This window comes from Chelonus insularis, unplaced genomic scaffold (genome assembly GCF_013357705.1).
Source record: "Chelonus insularis isolate UGA/USDA-ARS -01 unplaced genomic scaffold, ASM1335770v1 contig_93_pilon, whole genome shotgun sequence".
NCBI classification, from domain to species: domain Eukaryota; kingdom Metazoa; phylum Arthropoda; class Insecta; order Hymenoptera; family Braconidae; genus Chelonus; species Chelonus insularis.
In genome coordinates, this window is record NW_023276782.1 from 1,975,472 (window position 1) to 2,002,934 (window position 27,463).

At 34.2% G+C, this 27,463-nt stretch overlaps 2 protein-coding genes across 7 annotated transcripts in view; one reads left to right on the top strand and one right to left on the bottom strand.

The window, feature by feature from the left end:
• Positions 1–190: 190 nt before the first annotated feature.
• LOC118072384 (polycomb protein Pcl) lies at positions 191–8,819 on the top strand. 4 transcript variants are annotated; one of them, XM_035092209.1, is made up of 10 exons: positions 191–570; positions 1,291–1,631; positions 1,746–1,937; positions 2,202–2,374; positions 2,491–2,686; positions 2,904–3,148; positions 3,254–3,445; positions 3,603–3,825; positions 3,903–4,867; positions 4,970–8,819. In XM_035092209.1, the coding sequence occupies exons 2-9, from the start codon at positions 1,299–1,301 to the stop codon at positions 4,863–4,865; spliced, it is 2,517 nt and encodes an 838-aa protein (XP_034948100.1). In that variant the 5' UTR covers positions 191–570; positions 1,291–1,298; the 3' UTR covers positions 4,866–4,867; positions 4,970–8,819. The 4 variants fall into 4 exon arrangements, with proteins under 4 accessions (XP_034948100.1, XP_034948099.1, XP_034948102.1 ...); XM_035092208.1 differs by having other exon boundaries at positions 3,903–8,819; XM_035092211.1 differs by having other exon boundaries at positions 191–524; positions 3,903–8,819.
• A 3,076-nt stretch (positions 8,820–11,895) lies between these two features.
• Positions 11,896–27,463, bottom strand: part of N (neurogenic locus Notch protein) — a 110,377-nt gene continuing 94,809 nt past the window's right edge. For 2 of the 3 annotated variants that reach the window (XM_035092410.1, XM_035092413.1), the window contains 4 exons: positions 20,192–20,735; positions 19,980–20,003; positions 15,266–19,665; positions 11,896–15,183 (listed from right to left, as the gene is read on the bottom strand). In XM_035092410.1, coding sequence (XP_034948301.1) covers positions 14,162–15,183; positions 15,266–19,665; positions 19,980–20,003; positions 20,192–20,735 — 5,990 coding nt within the window. In that variant the 3' untranslated portion in view covers positions 11,896–14,161. The remainder of the gene's footprint in view (positions 15,184–15,265; positions 19,666–19,979; positions 20,004–20,191; positions 20,736–27,463) is intronic. The other variant, XM_035092412.1, reaches the window with a different exon arrangement.

Consider the following 27,463-nt stretch of genomic DNA (forward strand, 5'->3'; position numbering starts at 1 on the left):
GTAATGTAATAAACCCAAAGAAATTATATTTTTTATTGTAAAGTATTAGATTTTATTTCATACCCTAATAAATTGTTGAACAAAAGATCAGGGGCTTCGAGACATTTATACGGTACTGCAGTTATAAGTCTGGATGAGATACTGGTTTGACTTACGTAGTTTCAGATAAATATATGTTAATAAATGTGTCTAGAATATGGCAGACTACGGTCATTCGAATTAAAGTGATACACAATGACACTCAGTAGAATTATAAACAGCAATGTACGGTATTAAATGTACGTTGTACAGCTGAAAATATAAATCAATTGATCGTAATGCCGCGGTAGTTATCGGCTTCCTTAGATCTGACAATTGAAAGGGAGAAAGCCTGGCAAAAAAAAGGCTTTTGCCGCGCGGTGAGGAGTGTGTGTGGTTGTAAAACCGTGGCGGGGCTCTGCGTGGTCTTGCGAATGGCCGACGAGAGTCAGGGAAGGATGAAGGATAACAATCAAGACTAATATTCGGCGGGTGAGAAAGCCAAGGTATGTCGTAGACGAGAGATCATCAAGGTGTAACCTTGACTATCAGGTGATTTCATTTCTCTTATCAATGTCTCAATTAAAGTGGAACCGGTGTCATTTTTTGGAGGGTTGTGAACGTTTCGCGTTGTTTCTACCGCGCGATTGATCGACTCAAGGGTTGTATTTTAACTATTTTTGTCAATTAATTATTATTTTAATCTTCTATAAACACGATAATGGATTGGTGATAAATAAAGTCTCGAAATAACTCGGAAATTTTCACTCTGACCGATATGGAGTTCAGTTACTTCGTTACCTGCTCCCGTTTGTTAAGTGTGAACTGGTTTTTAATGAGATGCCGATCATATGGGCGCAGCCTCCTTAGATTTTCGCGATGTATTTATATCAATTCCAACTAATTTGATAATGTTATCTATCAAGTATTTTTAATATAACGGTTACAAGTTTATTATCTATAAACAGTGGATAGTGTTTGGCAGTTATATATTACAAACACAAATGGCATAAAGGGTAATGGCATTCATCTTTTTTTTACGGTTGAAGTGAATCGTGCCGTACGAAAAATCGCAATGAAAGTTTCATGTTTGCCCTAAATTGCTGAGTGTTTTTCTTAATTATATTTTACCACAACAAATGATATTTTAATTATTTTCTCTTAGTTTTATTCGGGTCGTGTGAAAAAATTAACTCTACTCCAATTTCAATTCTTAAAATAAAAAGAAATGTAGACAAAACAAGTTGTTGATAATAAAATGGTTTATTACAGGGCAGAAAATGTCGGAACCCGAAGAGAATTTGGCAATGCCGGACAGTACGACTAGAGAACAACGTCTTGGATTTTCTCATGGTGAAGATGTTCTTCTCCAACGGAAAGATGGCAAATATTATCTTGGAACCATTGTCGAGGTTGACTTGGCCAGAGAGAGATGTTTGGTCAAGTTTTTGGATGATACATCATCATGGTCTTCTGTTAAGGAGCTTACTAAGCTGGCTATGGCTGACTCTGATGTCATGTGTGTACTATGTAAAAAGTCTGATCGGAATAATGACAATGAAGTTGTTGTTTGTGACAAATGTGGTAGAGGTTACCATCAACATTGTCACCAAGTTAGTATTCTTCTATCTTTATCGTAACTTCTAATTATTTATTTACAAAAAAATACAGTAATATGTTTTAATAAATATCAAAGTTACTTAATACAGTGTAATTTTAATTTGTAGCCTGCAGTGTCAAAAGAGGATGCAGCATCTGATTCACATTGGAAGTGTAAAAGATGTTTTGAAACCCCGTTGAGAACACGAGACTCTGGAGATCCAAAGAATTCTATGATAAAAGCAAATATTAGAAGGGTTTGCAGTGGTAGAGATCAACCTCAACCACCTCCTGAAGACATGACAAAGTTGCCGTATGATGTAAGTATTGAAACAAAATCCAACATTAAAATACTTATCATTGAAGATGACTAATCGTACAATTTATTCATGTTCTTAAAAAAAAATCTAAACTCCTCGTTGCTGTTAAATATTTCATGTAAATTTAATTATGGAAAATTTAATCACTTATTTAATGAAAGGAATGCAAAAACATTTATACTTTTTTCATTGGATTAGTGATTATAAATTATTTGATAGTAATATTATTAGATAAATTGTTTCATTAAGTTATTTACATTCTAGCCCGAAATGTTGAATTGGGATATTTATCATCGAGTCAATGCAGAACAAATTTATTGTTATTGTGGGTTAAACGGTGAGTGGTATACACAAATGTTACAATGTGCTAGATGTAAACAATGGTTTCACGAAAAGTGCGTCAGCTGTTTGACACATCCTCTTTACAGCGGAGACGGGTTAGTATTAATTATAAATAATTAATAACAAAATACTAACTACATTTCATGATGTAGTCAAAACTACTTTTATGTATTTAGATGAGATTTAAAAAGGTTCAATTATTTTCATTCAGATTCTATGTATTTGTCTGTTCAACGTGCAATTACGGCAAGGAATTTGTACGGCGGCTCGAATTGAGATGGGTGGACTTGGTGCACCTGATGTTGTACAACTTGACCGTTTATAATGCTAAGAAATACTACGACTTGGATACAGTTATACTTCCGTATGCAAATGAAAATTGGCATTTGTTACAACTACCTCGAAGGGTTAGTATTTCGTAGTAATTATAGTTCTGGCAAACATAGTATCTCTTCTCTAGTTGAGTTTTTCTTTTACATGAAAGTCAGAAGATTTAATTTACAAGTAGTGATCTGTTGAAATATATTTACATTAATAAAAAAATCTTTATTTTAAATATTCTTTTGTTCTATAATTGAATTTTAAAACAATTGATGAATAACAAAACCGTTATTTTTTCAATAGATTCGTGATGTTAGTGCTCAAGAACGCAAAGAAACGATCTTATCAATTTTAACCAATAACAGGAATCGATTCAAATGTGGTCGTGAGATCAAAAAGCGTACAACAATTTGGGGTCTAAGGACACGGTTACCACCAGCTTGTCCACTTGTAGATTTACCACCGACTGGAGTAGTTGATGATTCCGTTTTACCAAGATATTGGGGCATTAATAAAAGAGTTTTGTTATATCTTCCACCAACTCCAGGGTCAGTTTATATAAAAATGCACACGATTCTCCCGTATCTTATCGTTACCATATATAAATTATTCAAAAGAGAATGGAGACTAATGTTCTTTATATTTCTTTTCAGACCCGCATTTTCCGATAATGCGAAACCAATAAATACATCGAAACAGAATCCAGAAACAGATAATGTAGAAATATCTGTAAATCCTTCAGATGTGGTTATGAGAGGTACAGTTTATCCAACACCTGAAGCTAGTTTGAGCACGTGTCCAAGTCCAAGTCCACAAAATCAAACTACAGAATCCCTTCGTGAGAGGTTCGTTCTGTTTTGTTATTAAAGTTATAATTAAACAAATTGTAATTTCTATCCGTATTTATTTTCAATATAAAAAGAACTAAATTAATTTTATCTTTAACTATAACGACAATGATTATTATTATAATAACCACAATAATATTCCTTGATATTATAGGTACAGTGGTGGTGGATTTGTTAAAAAATCATTTCCGTTTCCTAAACTCAGCTTGCAAAGACGTCGGCGGTTAATGGCACTTGGTAGTTCACGAGAGCGTATGTTGCGGAAGCAGAAAAAAAGAGAAAAAGGCTGTGCAGATAACTTGTTATCAAAAACTCAAGGAGTTCGTGAAGCGAGATATAGAAAAGCCAGAAAGTTACTAAAAAATGCCATTGCTAAAGTAAATAATATATTTCAACATTAAAATTCAACCAAGTTCAATTATAAATTGTATTTATAATTCATAACTTATTTTAGAGTAAATCACGTACTCCAGAAGTAACAGATTTACCACCAACGCCGCCAACTTCAGTGTCTGGTCCGCCAACACCACCTGCAACAACATCAGCTATTAGTGAACTTTCAGTACCAAGTTCGGTAGATTTAATGCACCCACTGCCACCGTCAACTCCAGCTGATACAAGCGGAGATGAAACTAGTTCTCGAGGAACCTTAGACTCTTTCATTCCACCGCCAAAAGATTTTGAAGGCAAGAATAATCCTTTCCGTAATTTGAGCGAGTTACTTGGTACACCTTGCAGTGTAGGTCCAGGGACGTCAAGTACTCCTCTTCCATATAATCAGTGTCCAATTACTCTTCCTCTTCCTCTGACTCCCGTGATATCGCAGCCACCCATTGTGCGGCCTGCTAAGCGTCAACTTTCCGAAAAAGATATTATTATTGATAGGAACGGACAAGTTAAGAGACGAAGACAACACAGAAGAGGTCGTCCACCTCAACAGCAACAACAGCAGCAGCAGCAACAACAACAACAGCAACAGTCGACTCAATTTCAGCCAACAGCAAGCAAGACTGCTACGATATTGCCCGCACGTAGTAATGAAGTTAAAAGTGATTTTGTAAGAAATTTAAGAAGCTCATTCAACAGTTCGTCGAGTAGTACTACCAGTCAAATTGGTAACTGTGTGGATTACGCGTTAAATGGTAGAAGATTAAGACAACGTCAAAGTAATGACAAAACAGTGACTCCAGACGTGCAACCGCAAAAGAATCGCAGTATGCCTGTATCGCCCAAGTGTTCTCCAGTAAAACAAACTACCCCAGATATATCCATGGACGACTTAAAGTCCTCGGTTAATATGTACTTTGGTGCAGCAAATAGAATAGCTTCTGGTGAAAAATTTGTAGTGAGAGCCAAGAGGATAGGAGCTAATGGTCAACTGCAGTATCTTATTGAATGGGAAGGACCGAAAACATAACGGTAAAGCATAATTTTTCGATTCATGCCTTATTACAGGCTTAATTGTGCTACGATTAAGTTTCAATTGTTGGTAACAACTATTATTTTCCTTTTATGCATTAGGAATTAGGAAATTTTTGACCCGCGCCATAGTCACTGTCGTTTCATATAATCAACGATTCTCGATGCCAGTGTATATTTTACTTTGCAACGTGAGAATATTTTTGTACTACTGTCAGTAATTTTCCTTTTTATTGGATCATCAGATTAAATTTCTTTTTATCAAGAGTTTCTCAAATTCACTCGCGCCGTCCACTTATACAAGTGATGAAACTTAAATTTTTAAATGTTAAAAATAGATATTTTTTTCGCGAAAATATTTCACGTTGAATTGGAAATTGTAAATAATTATCTGTAAGTATATCAAAAAAACGTCAGTGAATGTGTGACGCGCGTGTAGAAATTCAGATTAAAAAAATCCATATCTCATTGATGATCTTTCTACTGCAATAAGGAAAAATCAACAAATTATTGTGTTATCAAGATTTTTTTGTAAAAAAAAAAACAGGAAAAAATGAAAAAATAAAAATGCAACAAAAATTATTTTTCAATACAATAATTAAGTTTACTCTCAGAATGTCTTCTCCTAAACAGTTAACATCAAATTATTCTCATATGAATACAATTTTGCTTAAGATATCCATCAAATTACAACAAAGTATGTACTTTGTTTGAATCAAAAAAACAACTTATAATCCAGTAAAAGAACTAATAGTATTGCTCATTAATGTTAACTGAAGAGGAAATATAGAACTAATTTTGTGTATAATCGAATAATCAATGATTTTCAATCATCATAATTAATAGCATCATTAAAATATCTGATAAAAATTTGCATTTAAATATATTTAATTTTTGACTGAAGAGAATTAGTGGAGGTTGTACAAAAACAAAAAAAATGAGAGACAGATTCGTATATTTTTAATGATATAATTAATCAACAAAAAATTTGCAAGAATCAAGAGAAGAAAAGTAAAGTAATAATTAATCATTGATAAATTCATAATTTGGTTACTGATCTTTCTCAAGTTTCAAATGAAAAAATAGAGCAAACTGAAAATTGAGACAGTAGAAGGTCTTTTGCAAAATCTTACTTGATAAAAAGAGCTTATTAGGCAATTTAGAAATATTTTTATTTTTTTTAAACGTTGTTAGTACTATAAATTGTGAGCTGACATGAATGGAAATTATCTTCGATAATAAGTTTCGATAATTGTTACAAAACTTAATTATATAAATTCTCCAATTATATGTAAACCGAAGTACGTAATTAAGCCATATAAGTTGTTTAGATAAAGTACATTTTAATACAGAGATTCACTTAATGTAAAAGATTTTAATAATTGTGTTTATTATTACTTTTTTTGATTTAGTTTCATTGTAATTATTGAGTAAAATATCTCTTTTTAAAAATCATCCGAAATCATCATACATACCATATTTATTTCACATACCGCTTTAGATAACCATAGTAATGACAGACATTGTTAGTTCAATTAATTTGTAATATTTTTATAACCGAAAATATTTGTTGTGGTTCAGACATATTAAGACTGGAAATTTATTATTATTCTCACAAACTTGTTAATATTTTTTATTTTATTTGCGATGAAAGATTTCTTTTCTAGATTAAACATTAATAGCAAAGACATTTCTGAAAATTTCACCAAATTTTTTGTGTTGAACAATTGTTTCAACCTAGTTTTTAATTATGAATGATTTTTAAATGAAAAACTGTTGAATTATTTAAGTCCAAGCCATGTTAATAACAATTTTCAATTGAGCATGATTATATTATTAGTTGCCTTTTTAAGCGATTTTTGCTATTAAGTTATATTTTCATTTTAATAGAAAATCTATAATTCAATCATTTTTAACCACACGGTGGTTGGAAAAATAGTACTTTATTTAAATTACATAACAATGAACAAATATTAAATTCTAGATAATATTCAAATGAAAAGAAAAGAACACTGCCAAACATTATTAATTTATGTTTGAACAAAGATATTTAGCTACTGCTTCGCTGTAATGTTTTTATTAAATAGCATGAAAAGTCTTGTGTTCAAATCAATACAATAAGTTTGTTACTATTATTATTAATATTATTGATTTTTAAAATTTTTTTCTCGAAAGGTCAACAGGTTGAATTCAATCAAAACCTATTCGCCTTTCATTTCAGAACACCAATCACTCCGCATTCTCCCTATTTGTATTAATTGTAATGTGTGTCAAGTGGAAGGGGTTATTGTAAAGCATCTAATGGAAGTAATGATAACAAATGTAATAGTGAAATACTTTTTACTATTGTTATGTTCGATGTACTGATTGATTATAATTAATTGGTCTTAATTGTGAAACAAAAATGGTCATGAAAGTTAGGAAAGAACGAATTATTGCCAGTATCGTATGTAAATATTCATTTTTGTAGATAAATAATATAGAAATACATTATTGTAAATGTATGTCTGTGGCATCATGTGAGATTTGAGGTGAGATTACATGAAATTGTTGTAACGAATTAGATATGAAAAAAAAAAATGATTCAATAAAAATTTAAAAAAAATAAATAAACGTAAAATTATAGTGAGAAAGATCTTGAGAGTTTTAAATGCTTATAGCAGTGTTTTGTTCATTAGAAAAAAAACTCTAACTACCCACCGATTGTTAGTAAAAACAATGAATTTCAATGGTTAATAATTATAATTTTTTTACATAAGATCTAGAATAATAATAATATCAATGAAAATGGATTATGCAATTCACCTCAAGTCGTATCAGATGTTGAAAATATTCCAATATTTCAAAAATAAATTTTTGTGTGATAACCAAAAGTGTATTAACGAATTCCTAATCATTTTAGATCTGAATGGAATAATTGATTTATAATAAATGTTACATAAAAATGTCCAACAATTGATCTAAAAATTTTTGGTTACAAAATTTTTATTTTATACAAAACAATATTATGGAAAAAATTTTATAACGCAATGATGTAAGCATTATGTTATTATATCCAAGTGGATAAATTTAATTATTGTTTAATAATTAATTATTGCCACATAATTGGTGTAGTTTATTTTCAAGACATTATTTGCAATGAGCGATTATTAAAAGTAGGACTTTTAAAATAGGCATTTTAATCACAAGAAAATTGCTTGAGGTAATTGAGTTGCTTCGTTTTTATTGTTGTTTTATTTAGTTTTTAAAAGAGACTGATATGTAGACGTTTTTCAATCTCATTATTTTTCGTTTGGAGAAAAGGTCACTCTATTTTATTTCAAAAATGAACTATTTGATTTGATTTTATGTCAAGTCCAAGAAAACGTACTATTAATGAATTTTTTCTTCCAAATAATTACTTGAAAATGTTTATATTGAAAAATGCCAATGAGTTAAAAAAGTCTCCATCGTTGCATGTTTATACATTAATAATAGTAATCAATCTAAACAATGTTTTCAATTGTCGCTCGCATTATATGTATATATCATCGTTGGATAAATACATTAAAGTAATACATTCGCAATTACATAAACAATTTGTTGAGTAAAATGCATGAATGAATGAGTGATGATCAGAGTGGAGTATAAAGAAGTAGGAATCTTTTCCTACCAACTTATTTTATTTAGAATACTGACGAAATGTGGATGAAGATATCCTGCGCAAATGTTTAGAATCATATAGTTTATATAATCTTTTTTTCATGTACTCTCAACTATGCCTTTATATCCAATAAAGGTCTGTATTAAGTTATAGAATATTTCGACTTTGGTACAATCTGCTCTATAATATACGAATTAACACCACTTAACGGGATATTAAAATGTCTTATGATTAAGAAGATTGGTGTGATGATTGTAAAGTATACGTACAGTTTTCAGATGATAATAAATACAAAAGCTATCATTCCAATTTTTTCCATTTTATTATTGCCTTAATTATTTTTTCATGATGATAAATAAATAATTATTATAAAATATTCAAGTAATTTTAATGGATGATTTTTTTATTTTATACATTTACTTCACCACTATGTTTTCCTTTGTTCAAAATTCTAATTTGCATAGGATTAATTACTATGAACAGCACTAAAAGTAAATGTCTTGAGAATAGAAATTCTCAGAGTTAAATACTTGTTTGGTAAATTAATGAGTCCAAAGAGATCAACGCACAAAGTTGGCAGGGTCTGGATGTCGTGATTTGCATGTTGATGAGCTTCGCATTTGTTGAAGACTTGAATTTACAAACAACCGTGGTCAATTCTTGAGCTCTTTTCAAACTGCCATAGGAACATCTTCTGGCTGAATAACACATGGCGGCTGCTTCAAGTATAGATAGCCGCAATACAACATCAAAATTCATTTTCATTAAAAATCGCAAATCTTTTTTAAATTAATTTTCTTACGTAGACTCTGAAATAGCTAGTCTTTTAAATTTCCAGTATAGAAAATTTTGGTTCCAGAAAGGTTCCCTGAATGTTCCCAAGTGGGGAAGTTCCCCGACGTTCTTTTCGTAGTACTATGGAGAACGTTTAGGGAGCAAATAAATTTTTTCTCTCTAGTCCAAACGTACTTTAACTGTTTTTTAATTGCAAAAAACAATATATATAATGAAATTAATGAAATAGTGATATATTTGCGGAAAACTAAGAGATATAAAAATAAGCATAACTTCTATGCTAATAATGCTACAAGGGTGATTGAGGGCTTAAATGAAAGATCTCGATGAGAGGGAAAAGATCAATATAGTTAAAATCATAATTGTCGCAAAATTCATGCAAAAATTAGAGCAAGTTCCCGTTTTACCCCACTTTAGGAAGGAAATAATGGATTTTTTATAAGTTTGACCCGATTCCGCATTTCTACGCATCAAGACGAAGAGAATGAGTGGTCGATCATCGAAATCGGATAACTTTGATTTTTCGACCCAAAAAAATGGCAAGTGGTACCCCTTTCCATTTTTTTTGGCCAAAAAATAAAAGTACTCCGATTTTCAAGTTTGACCACTCATTCTCTTCGTCTTGAAGCGTAGAAATGCGGAATCCGGGCACCGCCCGGAAAAACTCACTTTAACACCCTCAAACAGGGGTAAAACTGGATACAAATTACTAACAATCATCCCCTTCACTTTAAACCCTTATAACTCATGAACGGACGGTCCAATAACTTTTTTTAGGGACGTTTTAAGAAGATCAAAATCTAAGCTATCTAACGATATCCATATATTTATTGAAAAAAAATTCCTTCACCCTTAAAATCGCTGAAATATAAAAAAAAATCACATTTTTTTGGGACTTTGCCAACTATTTTGGCAATTTTGAGGCTGAAATAAATTTTTTATACACTTTTCATGGATATGGATCTTTAGCTAAGATTCTGAAGTTTCCAAATACTGCAGAAAAATCGTCATTAAGCAATTTGTTCAGAAGTTATAAAGGTCCAAAGTCGAAAGTAGATGATTTTTTGACCCTTGCTTCAACTTTGAACCTCTATAACTCTCATACAAGTCATCTAACAATGATTTTTAAGGGGTATTTGGAAACTTTAGAATCTTAGCTAAAGATCCATATCCATGAAAAGTGTATAAAAAATTTATTTCAGCCTCAAAATTGCCAAAATAGTTGGCAAAGTCCCAAAAAAATGTGATTTTTTTTATATTTCAGCGATTTTAAGGGTGAAGGAATTTTTTTTCAATAAATATATGGATATCGTTAGATAGCTTAGATTTTGATCTTCTTAAAACGTCCCTAAAAAAAGTTATTGGACCGTCCGTTCATGAGTTATAAGGGTTTAAAGTGAAGGGGATGATTGTTAGTAATTTGTATCCAGTTTTACCCCTGTTTGAGGGTGTTAAAGTGAGTTTTTCCGGGCGGTGCCCGGATTCCGCATTTCTACGCTTCAAGACGAAGAGAATGAGTGGTCAAACTTGAAAATCGGAGTACTTTTATTTTTTGGCCAAAAAAAATGGAAAGGGGTACCACTTGCCATTTTTTTGGGTCGAAAAATCAAAGTTATCCGATTTCGATGATCGACCACTCATTCTCTTCGTCTTGATGCGTAGAAATGCGGAATCGGGTCAAACTTATAAAAAATCCATTATTTCCTTCCTAAAGTGGGGTAAAACGGGAACTTGCTCTAATTTTTGCATGAATTTTGCGACAATTATGATTTTAACTATATTGATCTTTTCCCTCTCATCGAGATCTTTCATTTAAGCCCTCAATCACCCTTGTAGCATTATTAGCATAGAAGTTATGCTTATTTTTATATCTCTTAGTTTTCCGCAAATATATCACTATTTCATTAATTTCATTATATATATTGTTTTTTGCAATTAAAAAACAGTTGAAGTACGTTTGGACTAGAGAGAAAAAATTTAAAAAAAAAAAAAAAAATTTGCTCCCTAAACGTTCTCCATAGTCCTACGAAAAGAACGTCGGGGAACTTCCCCACCTGGAAACATTCAGGGAACCTTTCTGGAACCAAACTTTTCTATACGAATTACCTTACTTATTGACTTTCTCATCAAACATAAAGATAAATATATGTTGTATAGGCGTATGAGATTATTATTTACTTACCTGCATAATTGGAGATTGGTAAACAAATTTCATCAATCAAAGATCATTAAAATAATCAAATTATAATTCCAATCAATCGATGAGAATGCGCACAGTGAAAATAATATTTTATTATAAACTGATTATCTCGGAAGATTATTTATGAATCCTGTAAGAAAATGAAATCTTTCCTATCGATAGAAGAATATCATAATAACAAAGCAATAGCTTCTGAATTTTTACATCTATTCATCCTCAGCTCTACCATCGTTCAAAATGACTGAAGCTTAAAAATAAACTGATACTTATTATATAATAAAGACTTTTATAGTTATTCTGAAATATAATATTATAATAGTTAATCATAACGAGCATCAATTCAGGAAATTCGTGCAAATATGAATGAATAAAAACACAACATGTATGATAAATGGTTAGACTATCTTTATTATTACATCTGTTTAAAAGACATAACTTATTTATAAAAATATGGGAAGTAAGGCGAGGGGACAAATAGAATGAAAATATCTTTAGTTTTCTTATCGAGCAGTTAATACTAATAAAACTCAGTACTTTTTACAAGTTGCAAAGAATAACAAATTCTATTATAATTCGAATTCTCTAATTTATCGCTAATCATACACTACATTATATCTTATAACTATAAATAATTTTTAACACAGAGTAAAGGTGCGTTAGAGAGCAAACATTTTTTGATAAGAAATTCCTATTTTTCATTTTCCCTCATAATCAGCATACATATTTCGCTCATGTAAACAGTGTGATCAATTTATGAGGACATTATTACTTGTTTCAAATACATTTTAGATTCAAAATTGTCATATTATCTCCGCATTTATCATTTTAATTACAAAAAACACACTAGTATGAAAATATTATTGTTACATTCAGAAAATCGTACGCAGTCTTCATGAATAATCGCACTTTTTGATCAAACAGCATGATATATTAAGAATAAAATCCATTTTCATAAATATATAATTTGAATTATTTAATTTGATATTGTGTCTCAATCGCACCGCTGTGTGTAACCCAGTATTGCATTAAGAACAGTATCAGTATAATATCCTTAATGCAACATAAAATCACACAATAAATGTAAACGTCATTATTAATAGTATAATAGAGAAACATGATTATTAATATATGTAGACCATCTTACAAAACAAATTTATCAAATAGCAATTATATTTGCTAACTTATTCAGTATAAAAATATGTAAAAACAGTTTGTACAAAAATCGAGAGAAAAGATGATACAGAAATACTCGACAGTGTAATAATTAAGACAAAAAAATTAGATTATTTACAATTTTTTTTTTTCTTTTTATAAATATCTAAAAAATAAAGAAAAGAATTACACTCAATGATTTTATTAAAAGTTAAATTGTCATGCCTTTGTTGTTATTAATCATTCACTACTAATATTGCAAGCACAAGTCGATTTATATTAATCAATATAACCTTTTCTCTCGCAACAATCTAATGAACTTATTAATTATGTAAACACCATTGGTGATTGTGGTGTTTATGTCGCTACAATTTTTTTTTTCATTTATTTATACTCACTCAAACTTGGTCAACTAAAATTTGAGAATTTGTTTACCATTTCTAGGACACACGACTTATCTTATTTGTAAAATATCAACATTTCGAGAGATTAATAAACAAAAAAATTACACTATAGTGTTAGTTTAAAATGCATATTAAAAAATTCTACAATAATATATTTTTGAAATGAAGAAAAAAAAATTAAGTAAAATGAGTAATATACGAATTGGAATGTCTGTGTATGGAACAACTTGTCGAGAGGAATGGTATTAAATTCTTGAAATCTCAGTCAACCATTTGTATCTTACATTACATTGCTCTGATAGCACGATTTATCATTTATTTGTGCAATGTATGTGACATTAAACGCATAATTCAGTAATTTAACTAATTGAATATTAGCTAGAATAATTGAAAGGCACAAATTTCAATTCCCTTTCTTTCTCTCGTTCGCTATGTAATCGAGTGTTTCCTGTTTTCTCAGTTAACATTATGAGAATTATTGTCAATTCGTCCCGCCTGTTATAATATAAAGATTGGCAGTGGCGATTTGAAATATTGAACGATATATATTTACTACAGAGACATATCTCACTGGATATAATCGTGCTATTCATACATATTAAATAGAATATTACAGTTACATACACTCTAAGTTGAATATTTTTAACACGATTGTCTTTTTTTATTGTCTTTTCTCATTATCTGAAATGTATTTACAATAAAATTTGTAATTAACTCATTGATGTCTCTCATTCATTTCTCGTTCCATCTTATTTTTGCAATTCTTTGAGAAGGTCCTCACACTCTGGCAAGTTTGAAGGCACCCTTCATTTTATCATTGAGCTCAACTTTGCACTGTTACGTATAAAAATTGATTCTCATAAAAATATAATAGTTTACTTTGCTTATTTCTTACTACACGATTTACATAATTAAAGAGGCACGATTAATTGATTGAGTTATACATAGCAGTGTCTCTGATTCCAACGAAGTCTTTGTGAAAAATTTATATATATAAAATATATATAACGTTTATATATATTTTGCTTATTATTTCTATTTATATATAATATTTATATGCATAAATAATTGTTCACACGAGTGAACATTAGTTGAATCCCTTATATATAAATTGCCTCGGAGCCTTTGCTACTTTGGTGCGGTGCACCGGGTGCATAGGCATTCGGCGAGGCCATGCACTCGGACCAGTCGCTGTTCGAATGTGGCGAACTCGACGACCAATGACCAGGGCTGTCAGGCGATGGTGTTGGAAAACTCTCTGGAGCTTGCATCAGATGCTGAGGCGTCACATCAGGTCCTGAATGATGTGATGGTGGTGTCAAATATTGGTAGTATTGAGTCTGCTGCTGCTGTTGCTGTTGACTATTTTGTTGTTGCTGCTGTTGCTGTTGTTGCTGTTGCTGCTGTTGTTGCATCTGTGCTTGTTGGCTAGTAGTGTACGGTAGGTTATCAAAATCAAAACCTACTGGTGGCATTCCCCCATGTTTTTGATGCGTTGCTTGTCGCATTGCCGCAATATGTGTTGGTGAGGTAGGAAGTGAAGGCCTACTTTTTGCAGGTGACGGTGAACCCATATAACTTGCTTGTGGCGAGAGAGTCATGTTTGATTGCACAGAGTGCGGCGGTGATTGATTACTATATGGTGGTGATAATGTGTTAATCATGCCCTGTGTCTGGCGTTGATGAGTAGCTAACAACTGCTCATGAAAATTGGGCAGACCGTAATTGGTCGTGAATGTATCGAGCCCAAGTTGTTGAAGACTTTGCATTGATTGACCCTTTATACAATCCTCGTAAGGCGGGGGTTGTTTTGCTGTTGTTGTATGGTTTACTAATGGGAGCGCGTTGCTGTAGAGACTTGCGCTGTCGTAAGGACTTGGCAAATTTCCTTCGGCTCCCTCCGCTCCCTGAGGGATTTCCTGGTTTGGGGGTTGAGCACCACGTTTTGCTGGTGGCTTCTTTACTGACGGTTTCCGTCTCACCGCCACTACCGAGCCTTCTGAATCTGGGCTGTTGGGATTTCCAGGAGCCCCTGCCTTCGGTCGCTTCTTGGCTTTCGATTGTTTCGGCGCTGATCCAATGACTGTTGGTGGCGTAATAAGTTGTGGATGGTTTGGAGATCCTGTAGATGATTGATGTTAAAATTAATGATAATTCAAAATAAAAAGTAAATAATAAATAATGAAATGAACATAAAAACTTACCCATGAGAGGTCCATTTGGCATCACAGAGACCATCTGTGGAGATCTGGGCACATGCTCCTCAAGTAATCTAACGATGTCATGATGTAGCCTTTCACTTGCTACATCTCGAGGTAACCGATCCATATGATCAGTAATTTCTCGATTAGCAAACGTATCTAGAAGAGCTTTGCAGGCTTCAAAGCTTCCTTCTCGTGCTGCGAGGAACAGCGGCGTTTCATCCTTGTCGTCCTGTGCATCACGGTTCGCTCCGTGAACCAGGAGAATATTTACAGCGTCCACATTATTAACAGCTGCGGCCCAATGGAGTGCTGTCTTTCCGCTATTATCAGCAGCATTAATATCTGCATCAGCATTTATGAGATCTTCTACCATTCCTTCAGTAGCAAGTCTAGCTGCGAGAATTAATGGCGTAGTTCCATCATGCATTCTTGCGTTCAAATTAGTTGCACGATTTCTTAAAAGTATTTGGAAAACACCCATTGCATCTGCAGCTACGGCAGAGTGTAGTGGTGTTCTTCCAGTGTTATCCTGAGAATTAGCGTCTGCTCCAGCATCTAATAGTCTCTTTGCTGCATCGGCTCGTGCGAATCGCGCTGCTAAATGAAGAGACGTCTCTCCACTCTTCTCAGTTGTTGCATTTAAATCTGCTCCTTGTGCGACAAGATCTGCTATAACAGCTGCAGTACCATCACCGTCATCTTCTTCATCTCCAGTATCTAATCCTCCTCCTCTAACTGAAGCAACCATTAATGGAGTCATTCCGTGTGGTCCTATTGGGTCAATGTCTTGGCCATGTTCAAGACTTGGAGGAGTTAAAACACCACCTGCATCAGGTCTACGAATTTGTGCAGCATCTAAGTGTTGTTGAGTCCATACTCTTGGTTCAGTTTCTTCATAATCTGTAATTGCTGTGTGATCACTTGCGTAACCTGGTTCAATAGCACGCATTCTCTTCGATGGTGGTAGATCTGATTCATCATCAGACCATTGTTGAGGTCTTCCATTTCCAACATCCATGTCCATACAATTTACAGAAGGTTGTTTATTCAAATTTCTCATTTCTTGTCCATCTGGTCCACGTCTTCGAGATCTTCTTCGTTGTCCACTACCACTACTTGTTCTCAAGAAACCATCTGGGAACCAGGTGATACCTACAGCACGTTTCTTCTGAGCTGTTATCAAAATTCCTACTAACAGTCCTCCAAGAACTACAATGATAACACCAATAAATACGTATTTGTAGTTTGTAGGAGATTCTGGATACTCTGGTCCTTGAGGTCCAACTACACCTCGTATTTGTTCAATGGGGAAATTCTTCGAGATAGTATGTTTAGCAGCAGTTGCAGCAAGAAATTCTGCAGCTTCATTAGCAGAAGGGAAACAAACTGCTCCTTGTGTTGTTGTACATTTTCTATTATCAATTTCCAGATAAGCTACAACACCTTTCTGGTTATCACCATAAGTTGATGGTCGTCCTATTATGCCCGACTGCATATTCTGATCTCTATCGCCTTTCCAAGGATAAATCATATCATTACCAAGTTCATCTTGTTTAACTCTTAGGGTCGTCCTTAGTTCGTGACCAATATCTCTGAGGAAAGCGACAGAATTTTTACGGAATGTTTGCATATCCAATCTTACGACAATAGAGATAACTCCTTCTGCAAGTGATGGTGGGGTTTCACGTTCACAATCCAAACCGTCCCAATTACACTCTTCATTGTTACAACCATAGTCACAGTGTCCGTTAGCATAATGCTTGCGACAATAAGCATCATAAATGGGATTACAAGGTGCTAACTTTTTCTCACAATCTCTGCCATCAAATAAACATTGAGCATTATTACAAACCTCATCACAAACTCCATTCATAAAAACATCCCAGCAGTTAATTGGAGCTGTACAATTTCTCCAGGGATTAATGCCCAGAGAACAATCATTTCCGTCAAAGTTACATGCGTATCTGTTACATTCTTGATCACAATGATGATTACCTGCTTTCTCTTCACAACGGTTCTCGATACATTTTTTCTTTTCGCGTTCGAGATCTAATTCGTAGGCATTCAATACTTTAGGAATAACAGCATTTGGTCTTCCAAATACTCCACCGTGGCTATTCATGTCGTAGATTTCACAATTTTTACCAGTCCATTTTGGTGGACAGTAACAAGCGTAATCACCAAAAAGATTTTCACAAACAGCATCGGCTTGTTGACATGGGTTGCTGTCACATTCATCTTTAGCATCGATCTCACAATGGGTTCCAGTTGTTCCAGGCGGACAATAGCATCTGTATCCCATTTCCGTTGCAGCAACTCTACAAGTACCACCATGAAGGCATGGCTCGGTATCACAATACGAACCGGTGAATTCGCAGTTCGGTCCATAATAATCCGTTGGACATAAACAAGTATGTTCAGTTTGTTTAGCCGTGCAAACTCCTCCATTCTGGCATGGAGAACTGTCGCAGAAGTTCACTTTTGCTTCACAATGACGGCCCATATATCCTGGTTTACAATTGCAATGGTAGTTGTTGACAAGTTGAACACAATCTTGAGTACCGGGAGAAGCACAAGGTTTAGAGAGACATTCATTGATATCTCCTTCACATCGGGGACCAACAAATCCTGGAGGGCATTTACATTCGAATCCTCCAACTTTATCTGTACACGTTCCATTGTTATGACAAGCTCCAGGCACACAATCGTCAACATTTATCTCACAAATAATACCGAGAGTTCCTGGTGGACATGAGCAACTGAAATTGTTGATGAGATCATGACAAGTTCCACCATTCTGACAAGGATTAGGTTTACAATCGTCAATGTTAAGATCGCAATTTTGTCCTTGGAAGCCTTTAGTACATTGACACTGATAGGAGCCAACAAGATCTTTACAAATAGCACCATTTTGACAAGGCGCTGAGTCACACTCGTTGATCTCTTCTTGGCAATAAGAACCGGTATATCCTTCCAGACAATGACAACGATGACTATTACCAATGTCTTCACACGTTCCATTATTACAGAGATATTCTTCTGGAACATTCTTTTTAATGGCTGCGTTTTTACAAGATACCATTTCCACGTCGCAAACTTTTCCTGTCCATCCAACTGAGCAATTGCAATGATATTTATTCTTATGTTGAACGCACGTAGCGCCATTCTCGCAAGGTTTATCTGCACACCAATCGACGTACATGTCACAGCGTTGGCCAGTGTAACCATAAGGACAGTGGCAAACGTAGTGATGGTTGATGTCATCATGGCAGGTTGCTCCGTTTAAGCAAGGTGAACTATCACACTCGTTAATCCGATACTGACAATTGGATCCGGTATATCCTGGCTGACAAACACAAGTATAGTTGTTTATACCATCAATACATTTGCCACCGTTCATACAACTACTGTCCGTGCAATCTTCATCGTTCGTTTGACAGTTGATTCCAGAAAATCCAAGTTGGCATTGACAAGTATAAGAGTTGACATATTGATTACAGCTAGCTCCATTCTTACATGGTGACGATTCACACTCATCAATATCAATCTCGCAGTGTTTACCATTGAATCCGTCAACGCAAAGACAGGTATAATCTCCAATTCCATCCAAACAAGTTCCTCCATTTTGGCAAGGGAACGATGCACAATCGTCAGTGTTAATGATGCAATCACGGCCTTCATATCCTTTGGCACATACACATTGATAGGATCCATTGGTATTTCTACAAGTAGCTCCATTTCTGCATGGTGATGTTACCACACACTCATCTACATCTTCGTCACAGAGTCGTCCAGTGTATCCAACCGTACAGGTACAGGCAAAGTCCAAGAAATTCGATGATGGAGTACATTTAGCACCGTGAAGACATTTATTAGGTGCACAAGGATCTAATTTACCTTCACAGTTTCTTCCAGTATGTGGTAATTCACAAACACACTTGTAATCGTTGACAAGGTCAATACATGAGCCTCCATTTTGACATGGGTTATTGGCGCAATCATCAATATTCGTTTCACAGTTAGTACCAGCGTATCCAGCCAAACATTGGCAACTATAATCATTCAGATGATCAATACACATTCCACCATGCTGACAAGGATTAGATCCACACTCGTCGATGTCAGCTTCACATCTTTTACCGCCGTATCCAGGTAAGCAGTGGCAGATAAACTGATTTACGCCATCTTCACAAGTACCGCCATTAATACAAGGATTGCTTGCGCATTCGTCGACGTCGCTAAGACATCTAGCATCATAGTAACCACGAGGACATTCGCATCTGTAGCCGTTTATCAAGTCAATACATCGACCACCGTTAGCACATGGATTGCTGGAACATTCGTTGATGTCTGTCTCACAATGTTGACCAGTGAAACCCGGCTCGCATTCACAGGAGTACCTAAAATAAATGATCAACATTTAGTATTGAATCTTATCACTATCTTTCAAATAAAACAGCAAATTCAAACAACAAATTTCTTCAAATTTGGTAATTATTTAAATTGACGATCTAAATTGAGATAAAACACATATTTTTATTATTATTATTATTTAAATAATTGCCAAAAGTTTATGAAACAAAAAAACATGATAATGAATGTAAGTGAGGATGTGAAACAAAAAATAGCAAGTGAAGTTAAACGGCAGGAATGATTTGAAAGCAACATCAAAAAGCACACGCTAGCACACATTTTTCCACATAATGTTACGTACCATTCGACTGCAGGCATCCGATTGCTGCTCGAGTGTCGGTAGTTATTGAAAAAGAAAGCGCATGATAGAAAATCAGATTAGTATAAGGCTTGGTTTGTAAATTATAAGTAGGTAAGAATTCTACGCGACAAGAAGCCATCGAATGGTTCCGATCACGAGAACAATGATTCAATTTAAATGAGAAAATTAAATCAATAAAAATCTATACTAACCTGTTGATACCATCAATACATCGAGCACCGTTTCTGCATGGGTTGCTGTAGCATTCGTTAACGTTGATTTCACAATTGGTACCAGAAGTTCCAGGTCTGCAGATACATTGATATCCATTGATTCTATCCTCACAACGTCCGCCAAACTGACAGGGATTACTCTCACACTCGTCAATCTGGGTTTGACATAGTTTTCCAGTGAAACCTGGGAAGCAGCTACATACAAAAGAGTTCTCTCCATCGATACAGGTACCACTGTGACATGGATTTGACTGACAGTCATTGATATTCGTTTCACAAGATGCTCCCGTGAATCCTGGTGGACACTCGCACGTATATTTAGCTATCGAGTCCTGGCAAGTACCACCATTCTTGCATGGTGCTGACGCACAGTCGTCTATGTTTATCTGGCAGTGTGATCCAGCAAATCCTTTAGCGCAGTCACATTTAAATGAGTTTACTAGGTCTGTGCAGATGCCGTTGTTCAAGCAAGGATTTGTTGCACATTCGTCAATGTCAATCTCACACTGCGTTCCAGTGTAACCTGAAAAATTTTTTTTTTCATTTAGAAAGTGAATGATAATCATGTTTATACAAGAAGCTTTTTTTTTTATTTCTATTGAAATGAAAAAAAAACCAGAATAAAAAATGATCAAGAGTCATTTTTAAATTGGAAGAAAAACAGGTAATAATTCGACCAAAAATTTTTTACATGAAATATAAAATATAGTATTGAGTTTAATAAACTTGTTTAAAATGATGATGGCTACTTATGTATAAAAAGTGATAACGGAAGCGTTTTTCGGGAGCAGCATCAGCTAACGAAGGTCAGATCGTTTAAATGAAATTTAATTAAATAAAGAGTTATAATTTTTTTCATGTTTGGCTTTAATTACACGTGAAATCAGTACGGCTGACCTGTGTTCTGGCAATCGAGGCCAATTAGTACTGAATCAAGATGCTGATGGTCTGCAGAACAAGCAGTCCAGGAAGTTGAGTCGACAAAAAGCTTTGTAAGTATCCAAAAAAAGATATTATGTGTCTTAAAGTCTCCTGTTAGAGTTCCCTGTAATCTCTTTGATTATATGTGTGAAAAAATAACAGTTTAAAGATACTGAGTGTCTTGACTTCATAAGATTATTGTATAAGATTTTTCGATTAGTTCCAAGCGTGAGAGGTATCTCAAAGAATGTACGACTAACCCACGCAACCTATTTACTTCATACGAACATGACAGTTTCAATTGTCAGCCGGAAACCTTCATTTCTACTGCCTCATTCTCTTCTCTAAGATACTCTTTACTCTCTCAACTCGCGGTTCCGCGTCTTCACAGAGGACATACTTGCCGACTTCAAATTAACATACGAATACGTTTGCTTGCGTTGCGGCCCAAAGAACGTCGTTGAATTATTAAACACCTAAGGGAGGGCCCGAGGCGGGGACCACCGGGGAATTTTTAGCCGTGACTAGACGTACCATAGTCCATTGTTCTGTAAGATGTGGGCTTTTCTAATCTTCAAGTGTTCTGACTTTGCATTGAGACTACAAAAATCAACAAAAATATCTGATATTCTGCATTTTATCACACAGTCTTTAATAAAATTATTCCATATTCAGTTATTGACATTTTTAATCTTTCCTTCTCAACTAATTCACTTCTAAGAATCAATTATCAATCCTGGACCTGAGAGAATATTTTAGAAAATATCTTTTATGAACCATTAGTTGTAGAAAAAAAATATGTATTTTTTCCTGTTGATTCTCTATTCAATTTTGATATTGGAAACATATTCATAAGCTGAACGACAATTTTTCGTGTCAGCATTCATTCAGCTTCTCCATGACCATCAAGAAAAATGACAGATAAATGTCAAGGAGTCTCTTGAGGCTTCTTCTCGTCTATTCTCGTGTAAAGTTTTTTCATCAATCATTTTTAAAAGGGTTTTAACATAAGACAAACGTGCTATTGATCTCGTGTGAACATAACACCGTAACACTTACAGAATAAAGTGTAAATTATTCAACATAAGTTTATTCTTTTATGCTTGAAAAAAATTTCAAATCAACGTTTTAAATCGAAACAACGCTGAAGTGTCAAGTTGCAACAAATTCGACCTCAAGCCAGTGATAAATCAGTACTCACAAGTTGAATACCCACGCACCGAACCAATTTATTTCACTCTTCGTTCAGTTATTCTTCCTTATCAACTTTCCAGTCTTTCCAATGATCATCAATACCAGTTATACTTAATTAGTAATTCTAGAGTACAAAGTAAGTAATAAAAGTAATGATCGCTTGAGAACTTGAAGATGATAATATGATGCTTATACGCGAGCCAATGCGAATTTCCGCGAGGTCGACAAAGACCGCATCCGGTATCAAATTAATTGACTTAATTGAGTCTCTCTTCCGCGCCGGATTCGAGACTTCCGGCTCCTGATTCTTTCGTGTCTTCCTACAAATTTTCATTTCCTTATTTTGCAATCACTTGCTTCTTTTTTCCTATACTTTTGTATTATACATTATGATCTTCATAAATGAACTCGTAATATTGTTGATTCCCATCAAAAACAAAGATCCTAGTAGGTTGAATAACTGAGACTTTGTTTGAAATTCAACACAGAAGTATAGTTTTCTAAAGTACAAAGCACACAATACCCTCTAATGACTAGACTCTTTTTCCCTCCATCAATTACATAATTGGTAATTTGGATTGAAAATATTTCCTAAACATTCAACAGTATCATCACAATAGAATGTTTTCAAAGAATGACTCAAACTGTTTTATATTATAATTTCATTGGCCTGTCAACCTGGTAAGACAAGTGCATCTTTTAAAGACTAATACATTGATTCTAAGATCATACCAGCATGCAGTTTCACAAGCAAGTTTTACTCCCACGTTAAGCTAAGAATTATTTCTCTCTTTTTCTCATTTCTCTCTCTCCTTTTTCCTCTACTTCAACTCCAAGACTGTCCGCCTCATGTTCGGATAATTGTAATCTATTGCTCATGTGTTTCTAGCTAAGCAAGGCGAGAGAGTCGACTTGTGCGCATTGATAAAGTGTATATAAGCGAGTCGCGTGTCTAAGGTACATGTACGTGAGTCATGGTGCTGGTGTGAATGAGAAGGTATGAATACAAGAAAGGTACGCCCGCGAACCAGCACCTTCAACTTAAATTAGAAAAGCAGTATCTCGTTAACACCAACTGTATCCTGCTGTCTCCGAGCCAGTTTTGAGATTAAAAATCAGAACTGCCAACAACATTGAACCTTCCAATAAATTTTATCACTTTCCATTCTTTCTTTTTTTAGTTTCATTTATAATCATGAGTCTTACAATGATAATAATAATAATAAAATATTATTACTGGGGCGTTACTAAACGATTAAATAATAATTTGCAGCAAGTGCTCTAGAGGTTTTAAGATATCTTTTTGAGCTTTATGGTGCTCGTGAATTGATTAATAATAACACATAATTAGTTTATTATTAAAGTAAATTAAACGATTAAATAATTTGTATCAATTTTTTTGAAATTTTTCAAGGGATAGTTGCGGAACCTCTGAAGTTGCTTGGTATGTGTCTTGATTAAGGGCCACGAAAGAACATGACTAGGATGTTGTAGCGGGATTCTCTGGCTATTAACTCAAACGTGGATCGATCGCGCACGCGGCTAGAATCGAAACACGTCGACAGAAAATTTCTCCCTTGCTCCTAGTTTGTTAAGAATAAACGGTAAAAGATAATTGGGCAATGCGAGTCAATCATGTGAATTTCACTCAATTTCTATCATCTTTACATTATATTACACGACTTCAAAATGATCTAAAAAATGTACACAAAAAAAATTTAGCAACTCTGGTTATTAGATGATGATAAAACATTGTTTTCACAAGAAAGATACTTTTACAGTTGACCAGAAAAAAAAATAATGAAAAATTGATCATAAAACTAGACGAAGACTTACAACACCTGAATTCCTCAAGAAATTCCGTACAGTAACAACTACGTTGCACCGTCCTCGTAAAAGTCAAAGTGCTTATGACGCGACAGACTATTCTCAATGTGCAGGTGCTTTAGAAAAAATATTTACTAGCAGTATTATCATGTTCAAGATATACAGACACTTGATAATGGCACATAACGGGGCTATTTTCTCATGTACGTTTCTCTAATCAAGAACTACAAGCAATAAAACTTTCTTGTTGCATTCAAAATAATTTTCTTTAGTAAATAAAACCACAAGTCTATCGATCATTAAGTTCTTTACAATGACTGATCAATGATCATGAAAGTACTACACTCTTTCAAATGCATTCGCAAGTGATCGATCAAGCTTAGATCGATCGATCGATCACTCAGTCAACATTCCTCAATGTTCTTCCTTGGTGACTTCCACATGAGATTCTCATCGGTAGCCAATTAATCGACGTAATTGATTCGCGCCTTGACTGCACACCAACCAATGCATGTACGACCGTATTCACGCAAGAAATCCAATGGTTTATTTGCATTTTTCTTCGGGACTAATAAGAAGCCAAGATACGAAAAAGAAGACAAACAACCCGGTCGTTCGTCAAGTGACCAGTTCGATCGGTTATGCTAATGTCGTTGGATACATCCAACTCTTATGCCGCCCCCAGACTAATTACAGACATGTTTCTGACAATTTTACTCCAACTAATCTCTAATAAGACCAATAAAGTGATATTGAATTAACATTATTGGTATTAATTGTGATAAATCATCTAATTTAATCACTAGATTTCTCAACCCAACTGATAGAAATATGTTAGACTTATTTACCTATCTTTATTCTTTTGCATATACATTTTTATCTTCACGACAACATTTACCGGATACATAAAGTAAACTTTATTGCGTAAGACTTTTAAAGTTTCTTTCTTGTCTAATCTATGAATGCACCATCGATGTTATCCTTTCTCTTAGACAATTTCTTGGCCGACATACGCGCACTATTTTGTTGTCTGAAAGTTTATAACCACACCCAGGTCAGAGAAATACACCCTAACATTGAAATCATATACATGATATTATTAAGTAGACATGAGAGGAAATATTCCTTGACAGATAGGTGCATTCGAGTCTATGGTAACTATTTAGCCTTTAGAAAAATATATTAAATACGATCATTAAAGCATCATAATCAGAATTTTATATGCAACTGATTAAATTACTCATTAAATTTATAAATAAAGTATGATAAAATGGCCTCTATCCTCTTCCTTTATTAGATTAAGGCTTATTAAAATTTTTCTCCTCAATTCAAATTAATGTTAACTTTCCTGTCAATTAAAATCAGTTTTTCAGATAAATTACAGTCTTTTAATGACAATTACTAATAACCTGATATTTAAATTATCATTGGAATTGCAGTTATTAAAAATCGAATGAATTCAGCCAATTAATAATAATTTCTACTTCGTGTCTTTTTCAGAATTATTTTTTCATTCTGCAATTTATCAATTCAAGTTGTGTAGATGTCTTGAGATCGGTAATTATTCAAAAGTCCGGATTTAATCGATTGGATCGAGACGCATATCTTAGGTTGCTGTTGATGAAGGACACAGAGAAACGTCCAAGGGTTTCTTTCTTCCTTCATTAAAAATCTTTCTTCCTATACATATATAGTAAGAGCCCTGGAGGGTTTAGTCAGCTTTTAATGAATATTACGCACGCACGCGATCGCGCACTTACGCGACGACAACAGGGCGATGATCACTTCCGATCTCGAAAGATATCTTAGCTGTAAGTAGGCTGAGAGTGAGGGGATATAAGCAAGAGGATCGCGAAGACGCGATATCTCTTCGTTACATCGTTAGGGCACGCCTTCTTCGGGTACTGCAGGATGCTGTTTCATCTCTTCTTCTTCATTTCTTTAGTGATATATTTCTCCATGAGAAGCCCTCAAAAGCCTCGTTACCAATTCACAAAAGGGTACTCGAATAATTTTTTGTTTATTTTCATTTCAATGAATCGGCCATTAATTTATCATTAACCATCAAGTGAATAAAATTTTTCATCTTTTCAATTAAGCCAATTACATCCAAAGTGTCGTTTGTCATTGTTACTTTTTAATTGTGAAATATTTATTTGTATGATATAATGTTTTAAGATTGTTTATCATGAGAACTGATATGATCTTGGGTGTGGTAGAAGACTCCCACGCGAATTGAAATAGCATTCAACACTTTGAGATGGTAAATTGCAGCAGTCGCGCGCAGAAAATGTCTATAGTACCATTGAGTGAACTAAATCTCTGCTATCTGATTTCTCTGAGGTAGTTCTCAAGCGTCTATAAGGCGCACCTGGATCTTTTGGTCCTGGTTAGAGTCTACGTGACACATCCGTGGCCACAAGTAGAGCAACGAATGCAAATGTTCTAATGGCAAAGAGAGTTCAGGTCTTATACCATTCTCTTGATGCCAATGAAAGAGATAGGGTGGTAGCACACAGTGAAAGAAAGAGAAAGAAGTGTGGGTGTGGCTCCACAAAGATATCGAGATATGTTGGCTCTTCAAGTTTAGTTCCCCAGGATCAGAATCCTCTTGTTGAAATCTCTTCTGTCCTCTCATTTCCTCTTCTCTCTTCGTCTTTACTAACCTCCATACGAGCCCGGGGCGTGCTGTGCCACACTTTGCCTGCTCCTTCCTGGATTAACGGTCTCTGATGCTTCAAGACTCCACTACTGGGCCGTACACACCCACGAGACTAACACGTGGACCTTTCTCTACATTAGTTGACTGTTGATTTTTTTTTATTTTTCCAAATTACCTATCTATATTTATCCTTAATCGAATCTCATCTCCCTAGCACCGAAGGAAAACCTTGGACAACACTTTTAAACGTTTATCTCATTTTCTACGCCCCCTCTTAAAGCATTTTTAATCTTTCAGATTAGGATTATTATTATGGATATTATTTGAGTATAAAAAACAGATTAGCTCAATCAAATTGGAACCTCAAACTCTATCAAAAGAAACCGATAAACCTGTCAACTCTTTGTCGCTTCTGATAATAATTAGAATGCCAGACTGGTTTGATCGATACGATTCGTGAATGCTTCTACCTTTTTTTTTTCAAGACGATATTAAGAGAGAAAAATCTTGAGAATAATTTTTTTTTATAATGGAAATCATAATCTAATAGTCCATTAAATGAATTCATTTTCATCTGATGAGACGTTCAGAACATAATAAGCTACTCAATTCAAATGAAAATCTGTGATTGTTTTTTTTTTCGTTTC